The 14,438-nt window shown below is 34.8% G+C and overlaps 1 protein-coding gene across 2 annotated transcripts; it reads right to left on the bottom strand.

Moving 5' to 3' along the window:
• Positions 1-898: 898 nt before the first annotated feature.
• Positions 899-13,783, bottom strand: LOC128205183 (inactive carboxypeptidase-like protein X2). 2 transcript variants are annotated; one of them, XM_052906656.1, is made up of 4 exons: positions 13,584-13,783; positions 7,609-7,805; positions 6,407-6,586; positions 899-1,182 (listed from the first exon to the last, which is right to left on the bottom strand). In XM_052906656.1, exons 1-4 carry the CDS (start codon positions 13,648-13,650, stop codon positions 1,147-1,149), a joined length of 480 nt encoding a protein of 159 aa, XP_052762616.1. In that variant the 5' UTR covers positions 13,651-13,783; the 3' UTR covers positions 899-1,146. The 2 variants fall into 2 exon arrangements, with proteins under 2 accessions (XP_052762616.1, XP_052762615.1); XM_052906655.1 differs by lacking the exon at positions 899-1,182 and adding an exon at positions 2,354-2,541 and having other exon boundaries at positions 13,584-13,776.
• Between the last annotated feature and the right edge of the window lie 655 nt (positions 13,784-14,438).

The following is a 14,438-nucleotide window of genomic DNA, read 5'->3' as shown; positions in this document are numbered from 1 at the left end:
GAACAAAGAGCTTGTATGCATTAAACCAGCAATAATCCATAAACTGTACACTAGTGACTAATGAGTATAAGCGTATTTACAAGATATCTGCATATAGCAAAAAGAACACACATCGGAAACTGTATTTTAAACAAATACAACAATTTAAAGCAATAATTTATGTTACCTCCTCGCTTATACAGTACTATAAAAAGAACGTAATATTTAAGCGACAACTTCATTTGAAACCTAAACTAATCATCGAAAGTTTACAACTTACAATTACAAGGGCAGTAATGTCAGGTGCGTCCATGCTTCCCGGTTCATTGTTTTGAGTGATAAACGTCCTCGATACGGTGAGTATTATCACTGTTTTCTATATGTTTCAACGATAATTTTTAGAAACGACCTTGTGCACCGAATGAAGAGCAATTGCTCGTTGTGAAAACAATGCATGTTCATACTAGGCTTCCCGACTCACTCAATACATTTTTTGCTTCAAAACAACTATTTAATACCGTACTCTTGCGTACAAACCCCACCCGATGCTTTGTTTTGGTTAATAACAGTATTGCTATTGTTTTCTGAATGCAGACAGCCAATTTTGGAGTTAAATCGGCTCATTTACGAAAATGCTTGCTGGTTCATTCTGTACATTTTTAGAACCTAGGTTCATCCCAAATCTGAAAGATCTATGGCATACTGTATTTACCCGAATTACCAGACGTTTTGTTTTAGTTTTTCCAAAATATTAATTTTGTTAATTATTTGATTAAATAAGAGGGTGTACAGATATACAATTTATATTTTGAAGGAGTAAAAAATGAAACGATCAAAGAGATCGAACCTGAATCTAAATATACAAAAAACAAGACGGTTTAAGGTAGTCCATATAAACAACATAATCAATGAACTCCACAACAGTCTCGGGAACATACGTCTTCATCTGGAACTTCAGTTCAAAAGTCAGGTCCTGGAATATAGTAGTTCATAGAGCCGTCATAGGTGCTTCAATCTCAGACAATGTGCATAACACGCACGACTATCAACCTGCAGCTGGCTTTGTCGTCGTGCACGTTGACTTGGGACAGCGCGTTTTCGTTAGAAAGAACCAACAAGGAGGGGCTCCTTGTGACCTTTTGAGCGACTCTAATTTTAAATCCACATTCAGCGGTTGGCTTCTGGCGTAAGAAACTGTGTAGACTGAAAATTTTCACCATTTAGATACTTCTGGAATGCATATATGTGATGTAAAATATTAAATAGTAAATTGATTTGATCACTGGTTTACTAAAATATCTGCATTCTATAGTACAGTACTTTAAAGTATATATTTTTGCAGAATTAATTATGTGTATACAAATGCAGTGGCGTAGCTACATATAGGCCTTGTAGACCTGGGCCTGCAACTTATTTTAAAATTACAAAATTTAAATAACCCAAAAATGCAATAAAAACTGATAGCTCTTCGAACACTGAACAACTCAAAAGTTTGGGGTTTATTTAAACAACGTGAAGGGTGTATTGCTTGATTTTATTGCCATAATTGAAAATATAATTAAATGAGTGTAATGCACAAACTCACATAGAACCATCGGGCCTACAAGTTTTTTAGGCCTAGCTACGCTCTAGAAATGTATTGTGTATGCTTTAAGTTATATATACATATTCAGTGACCATTACCTAATTCCTTTCGGCAAAAGAATATCCAGTGGTATCGGCCATGTTTATTGTTTATGTAATGATCTGCATATGTGTTATATCTACAGGGTCCGACAATTATTATTTCATTTTTTTGGCTGGAAGCCCGGAACTTTTCTCGGAAGACAGTGATACATGACTTCATGTATACTTCTAAAGTTGCAAAATCATTTAAAATGAAATGAAAAACAAACTACATAATGATTAAAAAAATGAAAAGCGCTGTTGTCTTCTTCACTTCCAATCATTGTGTCGTGTTCGTAAAGTATAGTCGAACTAGGATAGTTAGTCCAATAAGTACTTATGAATGTGCAATGACGAGAGAACGACTCCTTAAAAGTCTCCCAATTTTTAAATTCACTGTAACGTTTAAATTCGGTCGGTAGTAAACAAATTCTATGCCCACCGATGTCAACGCATTAACGAATATACTTATTGCAGTTTCAATGCAATGCCATATTTCTTTATAATAAACAACAGCTCATTGCAAATATGTCGAAAAAACCCCGCAATTATTCGCTGGCGACAGCATGCTGGTGAGAAAGTAACGCAAATGGGTTAATTGCTGTGGCTGTTTAAACGACTGTTACGCTTCATTCATCACATCCTTAACTTATTTAATATTAAGCCTTATATTGTTGATGTACATGCATCAGAATTTTCAACATGAAACTGATCATTTATATAGTTTATCACAAGTATCATTCAGATTGAACAACCAATAATGTCAAATCTCAACGCGATTGATTTATTATCATTCGAAACCCAGGTAACCGGATTGATGCGCACGCACATTGCAGTCACGTGATATGGTAGACCGCTAATTAGAACACTGTTTTGGTTGTGGTTTCCTTGGAACACCTGTAAAATGAAAACTCACATAAAATCTCGGGAAACAAGATAAGACGGTTAAAAGGCAGGGTTGATGCAAGGCAAAACTATTATTTTGGACATATCTAGCAAAACGTATGCCAATAAGTTAAATAAAGCACTTTCAGATAACGGATGACCAGGTCATGGTATACCGCCAAAACAGGAACAGTCGGACGTATCATTTCAAAATGGTTCGAGTTCACCCGTAGCCTTGGTTCAGTTGTTTGACGCAGCCAGAAGACGCTGTCAACTACTGTTATAGTAATTAAGTCCTGTACTTTTAGTGACGTCAAATAGCATTGCGTATATGCATGAATTTCGCAATTCACAAAAACTATAACAGTGTTTAAATATTTTTAAAAATAACCCATAATGATCCGTATGATTTTCAGAGGGCATTGGATGGTATGTATAATTAATGTTTACTAAAACTAAAGCTGAATTGTTTTCAAAGACTAAAAATAACTTTAATGTTAATTTTAACTGTTAAAATATGCTTTGTCAGATCACTAGTCGGGGAGTTAATCTTGAACAGGTGTAAATTTTGGACAGTGTGGCTTTCAATTAAGGAATGAATATCGGGGTTGGTGTCATAGTCGGTGTATGAACGCAATTGGGCTGGTCAAAGTGTGTGAACTACACAAGTACTTTAACCAGCCCAATTGCAATTGCTATTATCGATTGTTAAACGCAATTGCCGAAAGGCAGTTTATTTAAGGAATGGAAGGTGAGGTGTAAATATTTTTTAATATATTAATTTATTAATATCAGTATCTGTTGTTAATTTCGATTAGCGAACAACTTAGCTAAACTATAATTTGACCCAATGTATACCTAATTAATTATGAACTCCATAAAACAAATTAATAGGTCAAGTACTTGAAACCGGCCAGTACCCTAGTCATAGCCACCTATATCGAAGCGCTTTCTGGCCTTCAAGTCAATATTAAAAAAACAAACCGAGATAAAGTATGGCAAAACATGTTTACATGACCTCTAACATCTTTGTTTAACGATATCTATTTTACATTAACGACTCTTTGTTTACGTGCTAATAAAGCTATAAATATACGTCGAAAGGGGAAGTGACATGCCCAGGATCATGCGCAAATTTGGGGATACGGCAATGCAAAATAAAAAAAGGTGATTATATTGGATTAGAATAATGTCGGTCTGTTATGTTCATATTAGGTAAACACATATCAAAGTGAGCGAAATTTAAGTCCTCTGGAAAGGAGAAAGTCATTGATTAATCTGGCTAATAATTTCATATTTTTTAATGTGATTATAGTTTCTCCTTTGTGCACAGACTTGAATACCAAATATTGTTCATGCAATCTTCAAGTCCGATATGTAAAGTCTGAAAAGATGGCTGGATTGAGGTAATTAACTACAACGTTATTTAATCGAGTAATAATAATTGTTGTTTTCTACTATGTTCTTAAAGCTGCACTCTCACGGATTGAACGTTTTGACAACTTCTTTTTTTTTGTCAAGGAACGAGCCAATTTTTGCGAAAATCCATGGAAACCAGTGATATAAGACTGCAGTAAAAAAATAATGCTTTATGTATTTTTCTTAAACCGTTGGTAACGGTTTAAGCCATTTAACAATAATTTTCGAATGGAAATATGCAAATCTGCGATCTGATCTTTTGTCAGCAATCTTTTATCATTGGTTTGCAGATATTTACGCAAAAATTTGCTCTTTCCAAGACAAAATAAAAAGTATTTATCACATGCTTACCCTTGTTTTCCGTGTAATATACCCATTACGAATATTTTTATCTTACACATGTGTAAGATAACCTATCAGACATTTCTATTGGCTAGACTAATCACACGCAACCTAGATATTCCTCCGCATTGTTTGTAAACAAAATGGTTTAAATGCCAACAAATACTTACCTTAATAATGAAGCAGTAAGACTTCCGGGAGACAAATGGCTAACGAATCATAGTGCCAGAAAGCATCTTGTACAAAAACTTTCTGATAACAATGTTCCGCCAACCAGATAATGAATATAATTAGTCACAGAAATATCCAGTCAGTCAACAAATACAGCCACATTAGTGACAAACACCACAAGAACACTTCAAACATTTCCATCTTGACCAACACAAGCAGTATGCAATCAATGCCATTTGCTTGCCAGTTTAATAAGCTGTCGGTAACCAAAAACACAAATTCGAATTCCGCAGCACAGACATCTCCTTACACATCCCATGGCGGCTAGAACATCATGTTTTCTGGAAATATTTTTGGTGGAACTTTTTCAACATCAACATCCATGCAGTACAGAGTAAGGCTTTGCATCTGCATGTTGTGAAACTCCATGTACACCAAGAAAACGCTGCAAAATCATCGTAGACAGCGAATAACTTTTAAATCCGTGCACACAGTAAAACTTGACAGACCGATGTAGGTCACATTAACCGCGTAAATGCATGTACTCTGAGTGTGACGTCATCAAATTGTGTACTTATTGGTTTTTTTTGGTTAAAATTGTTCGTTATTCATGCTGTTGGATATTTTCTACACATTTTTATAGTTGTGACTTGTTAAGCGCTTTATCAGAATTAAAACTTGATAACTGCTAGTTACTTTTGTCATTTTAATTTGGAACTATTTATATGGCGCATCGTTGACATTCTACTCTGAGTACTTTGGCTGTCAAACAATCGGTTCAGAAAGTGGAACTAAATTGGTAATAAAAACACCGTTTTAAGCATGTGATAAAAAAGATCTGACACTCGTTGTCATTTAATACAAGATTTTTATTAAACTCGTCCATGAAAGTTGTTAGTAAGCTCGCCAGAGGCTCGCATACTAACAAATTTCATAAACTCGTTTAATAAAATCTTGTATTAAATGACAACTCGTGTCAGATCCTATATATCTGTGAGAGTGCAGCTTTAAGAATAAGAAAATAGCTAAGGTATCTTACCAAATCTAACGAACGTAACGTAAAATAAAAAAGATAGAAATTAACCCGAGATCTTATATCATTATACGTGTATTGTATATGTTTTATTCATTGACATACATATATTATATGAACTAAGGCGCTGTCTCTACGGGTTTGAAGTATTATTGCCGGACATCTTATAGTTGAAGTTCACTTAATGACTAAGTGAAACATACTAGGAGTGAAAGGGAAACGTTTGTCAGATATGTTCATGAGACTTTGAAGTCTTTCAGCCCATTTTAATTAACAAGCAAGTGTGCTACAGTTGAACATGTATTTAATGTAAACACAAACATCTATAAAACTATATTTTATCTAAAGAATAACGAAAGTAGATATTTTGGCAGGCCAAATCACTCTTACTTAAACATTTTTGAAGAATGAATTGAATGTCGTTTATTGTTTGTTAAGCTAGTTTCGCATTCGATGTCGTTTGTCATGCCAGCTCGACAGTTATTTTCGGGATACAGAATGTAGTTTGTTGAGCCGGTTTGACCTTCAATGTAGTGCTGAGAGCCAGCTCAAATCCATTAATTGAATGACCGATATTTTGAATGTGAGTATTGTAAGGGGGGCAAGCACTATGTTCTTTTTGTAAATATGCTGTTTGCCGTGATTGCTCACCATCCATTATTTAAATGTTAATGTCCATTGGTCAAGACAGGTTAACATTTAATATCCAATATATACAGTTTATAGCTTTTTGACCCGGAATGTCATATTCGACGTATCTGACTCTCGTGAAACTTTGAAGATCTTTCTTTCTCTCGGCTAGCACCTAGCGAAATTGAAATGTGTAAATCTCCACTCGAGTCGAATACAACCTTTAAAACGTATTACTTATAACCCTATTATGTTTTAAGCAAACAGAGAAGTATTTCTTACATATTCGTCGCCAGTGTTGTTTAAGTACGTCTGAAATGAAGTGCAATCCGTGCTGTACAGCAGACGAAATGACGTCACGAATTGTCTACAACATCCATACAGTGATGAGCTGGGGTCTGTCATATTCGGTCGACCTTGAAGAGCATATCCCGTGATAGTACTTAAACCGTTCAGGTGAACCTGAAAACAAATATAAATAATATTATAAACCTTATCACTGGCCAGGTAAATTGTAATTAAAGGACCTCGGTCACAATTATTTAAATTTAATGCATATAGATAGCGACCGATGTCTTTTGACGGTACCTACTTTTAATTTGCATTCTTCTGTAAATCATTTTGATATATATTAAATAATCATTGGCCATGTTGGTCTACCAAAGTGTGATATATACCAAAATGAGCCATATTTATACTTCAACAGCGATTCTACATACCGTTCTTTGAATATTGAAATATTGGATTTATCATTCGGTTGGTTATCAGTTATCACTAGGACAAGCTTTAACAAACTTTTCCCGTTAAAGGTCACTGTGACCTTGACCTTTGACGTGATGACCCCTAAAATCAATAGGGGTCATCTACTGGTCAGGCCCAACCATGTTAAGTTTGATGACCATAGGTTAAGGGATTATCGAGTTATCACTCGGAAAATCTTTGGTCTACCGACGAACCGACCGACTTACCTACATACCTATCGACCGACTAACCGACCGACCGACCGACCGACCGACCGACCGACCGACCAACATGTGCAAAGCAATGTACCTCCTCTTCCTTGAAGGGGGCATAACCATTACTGGCTTCTTGTTCTGGAACTGCGATATGTTGTCTACGATTCTCACATAGGCGACCCGGTTTCGATTCTCAGCCTGGGCGCATGTGAGCTTAGATTATGGTCATTAAGCCGGACAAGTGGGTTTCCTCCGGGTACTCCGTTTACCCCCACAACACAAGCGTAACACCGTGCCAACAAGAGGGATTACTATTATGTTGTAATAACTTGTTTCACAATCGTTGTAAATGAAATAAGTTTAAACTAACTCTTCCAATATTTCAGTATGTTTCTAAGACAAATTTTCCTAGGACAGAAGTATTTCTAAAATACAAAAAACACTAGCTAGTCTAAGTTACGATTAGGTGTCAACGTGCAGAGTTGCTTACCACTCATTTTGTGTTATTTTATCAGCTTATAATTGTACCTGTATATATGGATTCTGGTCATTGATGCCTGCAACCCAACACCCGACATTGTACAAATTTGCAGTGGTATGTAATCGTGCACTGGCGGGCCCATATGCACTAAAGTGATTATCCCAAACACTGCTCGCTGTGATTTGGTTATCGAGCACAGGTCGTGAGCCACTCACAAGGTATTCTCCTTGCAAACAGATGGCGGCTAAAAAAGAACTACGTATAAAAACAACCTAAATAATAATTTGATTTCTCGCCTCAAATCAAATATAATTAATATCATTCAAAATTGATAAACATAACCATGTTAACAAGTAAATTAATGTGGCGACTAAAGTAAATTGTCTAGACACACGATAAATAGTTTATATGGTAAGTATGTACTGACAATACTACTACGTGGGAGTACGAATACTGACGATAACACTAGTTGGTAGAAACAATTATGACGATAACACTCGGTGGGAATACGAATACTACCGATAACACTGAGAACGAACTGGTGTGAGAACGAATATTGACGATTACATTAGGTGTGAGTACGAATATTGACAATAAGACGAAAGACGATACCACTACGTGGGAGTATGAATACTGACGATACCACTACGTGGGAGTACGAATACTGACGATAACACTACGTGGGAGTACGAATACTGACGATAACACTAGTTGGGAATACGAATACTGACGATACCACTACGTGGGAGTACGAATACTGACGATACCACTACGTGGGAGTATGAATACCGACGATAACACTAGATGGGAGAAAGAATACTGACGATTACACTAGTTTGGAGTACGAATACTGAAGATAACACTAGTTGGAAGTACGAATACTGACGATTACAATAGGTGGGAGTACGAATACTGACGATAACACTAGTTGGGAGGAAGAATACTGACGATTACACTAGGTGGGAGTACGAATACTGACGATAACACTAGGTGGGAGGAAGAATACTGACGATTACACTAGTTGGGAGTACGAATACTGACGGTAACACTAGGTGGGAGGAAGAATACTGACGATTACACTAGTTGGGAGTACGAATACTGACGGTAACACTAGATGGGAGAAAGAATACTGACGATTACACTAGTTTGGAGTACGAATACTGAAGATAACAGTAGTTGGGAGTACGAATACTGACGATAAAACTAGATGGGAGTACAAATACTGACGATAACACTAGGTGGGAGGAAGAATACTGACGATTACACTAGTCGGGAGAAAGAATACTGACGACAAAACTAGGTGGAAGTAAGAATACTGACGATAACACTAGTTGGGAGTAAAAATACTGACGATAACACTACATGGGAGTAAGAATAATGACGATAACACTAGGTGGGAGTAAGAATACTGACGATAACACTAGATTAGGAGAAAGAATACTGACGATAACACTAGTTGGGAGAAAGAATACTGACGATAACACGAGATGGGAGAACGAATACTGACGATAATACCAGTTGGGAGTACGAATACTGACGATAACACAAGGTGGGAGTACAAATAATGACGATAACACAAGTTTGGAGTATGAATACTGACGATTACACCAGGTGGGAGTACGAATACTGACGATAGCACAATGTGGGAGTACCAATACTGGCGATAACACTAGGTGTGAGTACGAATACTGACGATTCCACTATTTGGGAGTACGAATACTGACGATAACACTAGCTGGGAGTACGAACACAGGCAATAACACTAGTAAGGAGTACGAACCCTGACGATAACACTAGGTGGGTGTACGAATACTGGCGAGAACACTAAGTGGGAGTACGAATACTGACGATAACACTAGGTGGGGACGAATACTGGCGAGGACACTAAGTGGGAGTACGAATACTGGCGATAACACTTAGTGGGAGTACGAATAATGACGATAACACTTGATGGGAGTACGAATAATGACGATAACACTAGGTGTGAGTACGAATACTGACGATAACACTAGGTAGGAGAAAGAATACTGACGATAACTCTTCATGGGTGTACAAAAAATGACGATATGATTAGATTGGATTACGAATACTGGCGAAAACACAAGGTTGGAATAAGGAATACTGACGACACTAGTTGGGAGTACGAATACTGTCAATAACACAAGGTGGGAGTACGAATACTGGTTATAACACTAGATGGGAGTAAAAATACTGGCGATAACACTTGTTGGGAGTACAAATACTGGCGATGACACTAGGTGGGAGAACGAATATTGACGATAACACTTGTTGGGGGTACTAATACTGGCGATAACACTAGATGGGAGTACAAATACTGGCGATAACACTAGATGGGAGTACAAATACTGGCGATAACACTTGGTGCGAGTACTTATACTGGCGATAACACTAGCTGGGAGTACGAATACTGACGAAAACACTAGATTGAGTAAGTATAATGACGATAACACTAGGTAGGAGAACGAATATTGACGATAACACCAGGTGGGAGAACAAATACTTACTATTACACTAGTTGTGAGTACAAATACTGGCAATAACACTAGGTGGGAGTACGAATACTTACCAAACACGAGTGGGAGTACGAATAACGACGGTTACACTAGTGGTAAACAATAGTTTGGATAAAGAATACTTACGATAATAGTAGGTGTAAGTACGAATACTGACGATAACACTGGGAGTTAGTTCGAATACCTACGATACCACTGGGTGTGAGGTACGAATACTGACGATAACACTAGGTGTGAGGACGAAACTGACGATAACACTAGGTGCGAGTACGAATATTGACGATAACACTAGGTGCGAGTACGAATATTGACGATAACACTAGGTGCGAGTACGAATATTGACGATAACACTAGGTGCGAGTACGAATATTGACGATAACACTAGGGATGAGTACGAATATTGACGATTACACTATGTGTGAGAACGGACATTGACAAAACAATAGGTGGGAAAACGAATATTGACGATAACACTAGGTGTGAGTACTAATATTGACGATAACACTAAGTATGAGTACAAATATTGACGAAAACACAAGGTGGGAGTACGGAAAGTGACGATAACACTAGTTGGGAGTACGGATAGTGACGATAACACTAGTTGGGAGTACGAATACTACCGATAACACTAGGTGTGGGAACGAATATTGACGATTACATTAGGTGTGAGTACGAATATTGACAATACAATAGGTGGGAGAACGAATATTGACGATAACACAAGTTGGGAGTACGGATAGTGACGATAACACTAGGTGGGAGTACGTATAATGACGATAACACTTGGTGGGAGAACGTATAGTGACGATTACGCTAGTTGGGAGTACGGATAGTGACGATAACACTATGTAAGAGTACAGATACTGGCGACAACGCTAGGATGGAGTAAGAATGCTAACAATTGTACAATGACGGATATGATAAAGAGGATTATGCTTTCGACTTGTACCAAGTTTGAGATAGTTTATTGTTGTTTCATTTTCGCTCATATCAAATCGGTAACTTCTGTGCGAAGAAGTTCCAATGCTATTCACGTTTACCGCCCTCTAGTTATTTAACATTGTCCTTTAGAACATGCTACAAAGAGGGCATTAAAGCGCTCGTGTAAAATCGTTTTATCTTTGATTGTTTATGCGTAATAATAACTGAATACGAAGAGTCCTCGAGATTGCTCAATTACTACTGTTACTATCATATTGTTTTTACGAACCATTCATTATGTTCGCCACAATAAGGGATTTAACCTTAGACTACATACTTTGAAAAATCATGCAAACGTATGCGTTATTTAAAAACAATATGTTATCTTGGAATAAATTAGACAAATATTTGTCTGATCTACATCAATGTTCAACGTGGCATAGCTTAACCAGCTTAACATAGCAACAACAACAACAACAACAACAACAACAACAATAATAACAATAACAACAAGCACATCTACAACAACAACAACACCAACAACACCAACAACGACAACGATAACGACAATGACAATAATAATAATAAAAATAATAATAATAATAATAATAATAATAATAATAATAATAATAATAATAATAAAAAAAATAAAAATAAAAATGATAATAATACTAATAATAATATTAAATAATAATAATAATAATAATAATAATAATAATAATAATAATAATAATAATAATAATAATAATAATATAAATAATAATAATAATAATAATAATAATAATAATAATAATAATAATAATAATAATAATGATAATAATAATAATGATACTACTACTACTACTACTACTACTACTACTACTACTACTACTACTACTACTACTACTACTACTAATAATAATAATAATAATAATAATAATAAGAATAATGATAATAATAATAATTATAATAATTAATAATAATAATAATAATAATAATAATAATAATAATAATAATAATAATAATAATAATAAAAATACTACTACTACTACTACTACTACTACTTGGGTTGGAGCGCCGGGTGCGCACCCTCTAGATCCGCTAGTGTTGGTAACAACGGCATCAGAGGTGTCAACAATAAGGGAATGGTTACAACGACTTAGTTAATATAAGGATTCCAAAATTCATTCGAATGAACAAGCAAATACATGATATTGATAAACATCATTTTACATTCAAAATGACTTCTGTTAGCAAAACAACTTTGATGTTGTGTCAGATTGAAAGTCTTATTTAAAAATTCAAATTTGTATACGTTAATAAGATTTTAACATTGATGCAAAATAGAAATTCATTTGATAAATGATGCTAATTTCGCATTTTTGCTTAAATATAAAAGAAATTCACTTTATACCTGATCGAATTAAAAAAGTATCTGGCACAAATAGAAATTTAGGATTTTTATTTCAAGTTTTCCGGTCGATTATAGAAATGTATTTGATAGCTAACCTTATAAACATAGTGCGCTTTTTGCAATACAATACCAGTTAACGTCATAATTCTAAAGAATTTATGTAAAATAATACTATATAAAATTAATTAGCGAATTAATTGTAAATAACACATTCAAAGTATTCAAATGTGATAAATAGCAATTTAATACCATTCATTTTACAGAACTGATACGTAACCAAACGTTTCATTTCTGAGTCAAACATAAACAAATCGAACATTTTTTTTCAAAATTCCCAGAAAATACCTGTAAACTTATCATTTAATTAACATATATTAGTACGCTATGTTAACTAGACAGGAACAACTTTGTGATATACCTGTTTCTTAACGTTTTCGTTATTTTTATCTATATGTTGTTTATAAACATGTCCTCCTTTAAACATTACATGTCATTGTGTTGTAAATATTTATTATTCGGCCGTCTGTACAATGTTGAGAATGTTTCATGGCCAAGTGTATTGTTATAGGCCGATTTGTCAAAAAACTTTAATGATGTTTGCAGTGTGCAAAAAGAATAAAGGATAATGTGCAATTTATAGTATTACTTATGATTTTAATAAAAGTGGCACTATTATTCAAAATCAATACATACACATGTTTAACAAACATCAGTTTTGTGTGATAAACCTTTGACTACTTACTATATAATGCATTTATGAAAAATATTTATTACTGATTACAAGATTGTAACCGTGTTTTTAACAGCAGAAAGCACAAAAATATTAAATGATTGGTGAATGCTAAAAGATTAACTGTAATCTACTATAGTCCCATAAGGTAGAAATACTGTGTTTTATGCTCATTTCTTTCAGATTAAACTCATTACCCCTCATAAGAACCATTGTTTTTGACATTTTTTCATCCTTTTTGGAATATTAAAACAATAGTATTAATTGTGGTAAATCTCTTTTGGTATAAGAGTGCATCTTTAAAGTACACTAAATAAAACATAAGTGTAGAGTATTATTATGAGTTGTTTTCGTATTACACAATCCAATGTTAAATTAACAGATGATGTTTACTTATTTGTGATAGGTGGAATGCTTATCTATGGTTATGTTTATAGTTCTTACCTCTTCCAAGTGGTAGGAAATTAACTCCTTGCACCGTTAGAACCATAACGAGATAAACGGTTTTCATTTTGAAATGCTCAGGATCCTCTTGTCTTTGTATATCCCAACGATTAAAATGCAAGACTTAACCGAAATTCATTACCTCATTAATTAAGTCATGACATATGTTTGGTAAATTCATCACATTTAAAGCTGCACTTTCACAGATATACCGTTTTTACAACTTTTTAATATTTTTTTTTGTCTTGGAAAGAGCACAAATATCTGCAAACCAACGATAAAAGATTGCTGACAAAAGATCAGATCGCAGATTTTCATATTTCTGTTAGAAAATTGATATTTTTTTGCCTAAACCGTTACTAACGGTTGAAGAAAAAATCATAACACATCAATTTTTGTACTTAAATTTGTAAATCTGCGATCTAATTTTTTGTCAGCAGTCTTATATTACTGATATCCATGCATTTTCACAAAAAATGGCTCGATCCAAGACAAAAAATTAAAAGTTGTCAAAACGTTCGATCTGTGAGAGTGCAGCTTTAAAGCCATGTCTTAATGAACATGCCTAAACAGAAACATTTTGATTGATACGAAGTGCATCACGAGTGTTATTGCAACAACTTGCATCACAATATAAAACCTTTGAAGTTAATAAAAATATTTGTATAATTAAAAGGGCGTTAAACATTATGTGTCGATGTATACAGGTTGTAAGGGCGTCCTGAAAGGTGATCTGTCTTTGTGTTTAAAGTGACACTCTTATTCAAAATCAATACATTTAACAAACATTAATTTTGAGTGATAAACCTTTAAGTACATGTACTTACTAAATAATGCATTTATGGAAAAATATTT

Source organism: Mya arenaria, chromosome 10, assembly GCF_026914265.1.
Source record: "Mya arenaria isolate MELC-2E11 chromosome 10, ASM2691426v1".
In the NCBI taxonomy this organism is placed as follows: domain Eukaryota; kingdom Metazoa; phylum Mollusca; class Bivalvia; order Myida; family Myidae; genus Mya; species Mya arenaria.
The sequence above is the reverse complement of the archived record's forward strand: the minus strand, read 5'-3'. Positions and strand labels throughout refer to the sequence as shown.

Bases quoted from the DNA above. Each gene is read 5' to 3' on its own strand.
- LOC128205183 (XM_052906655.1), bottom strand. From the start codon at position 13,650: ATGAAAACCGTTTATCTCGTTATGGTTCTAACGGTGCAAGGAGTTAAT. The intron at 7,806-13,583 runs GTAAGAACTATA...GTTCTTTTTTAG, and splicing joins TTTCCTACCACTTGGAAGAG to CCGCCATCTGTTTGCAAGGA. The intron at 2,542-6,406 runs GTAAGAAATACT...TTCATTTTACAG, and splicing joins ACAACACTGGCGACGAATAT to GTGTTCCAAGGAAACCACAA.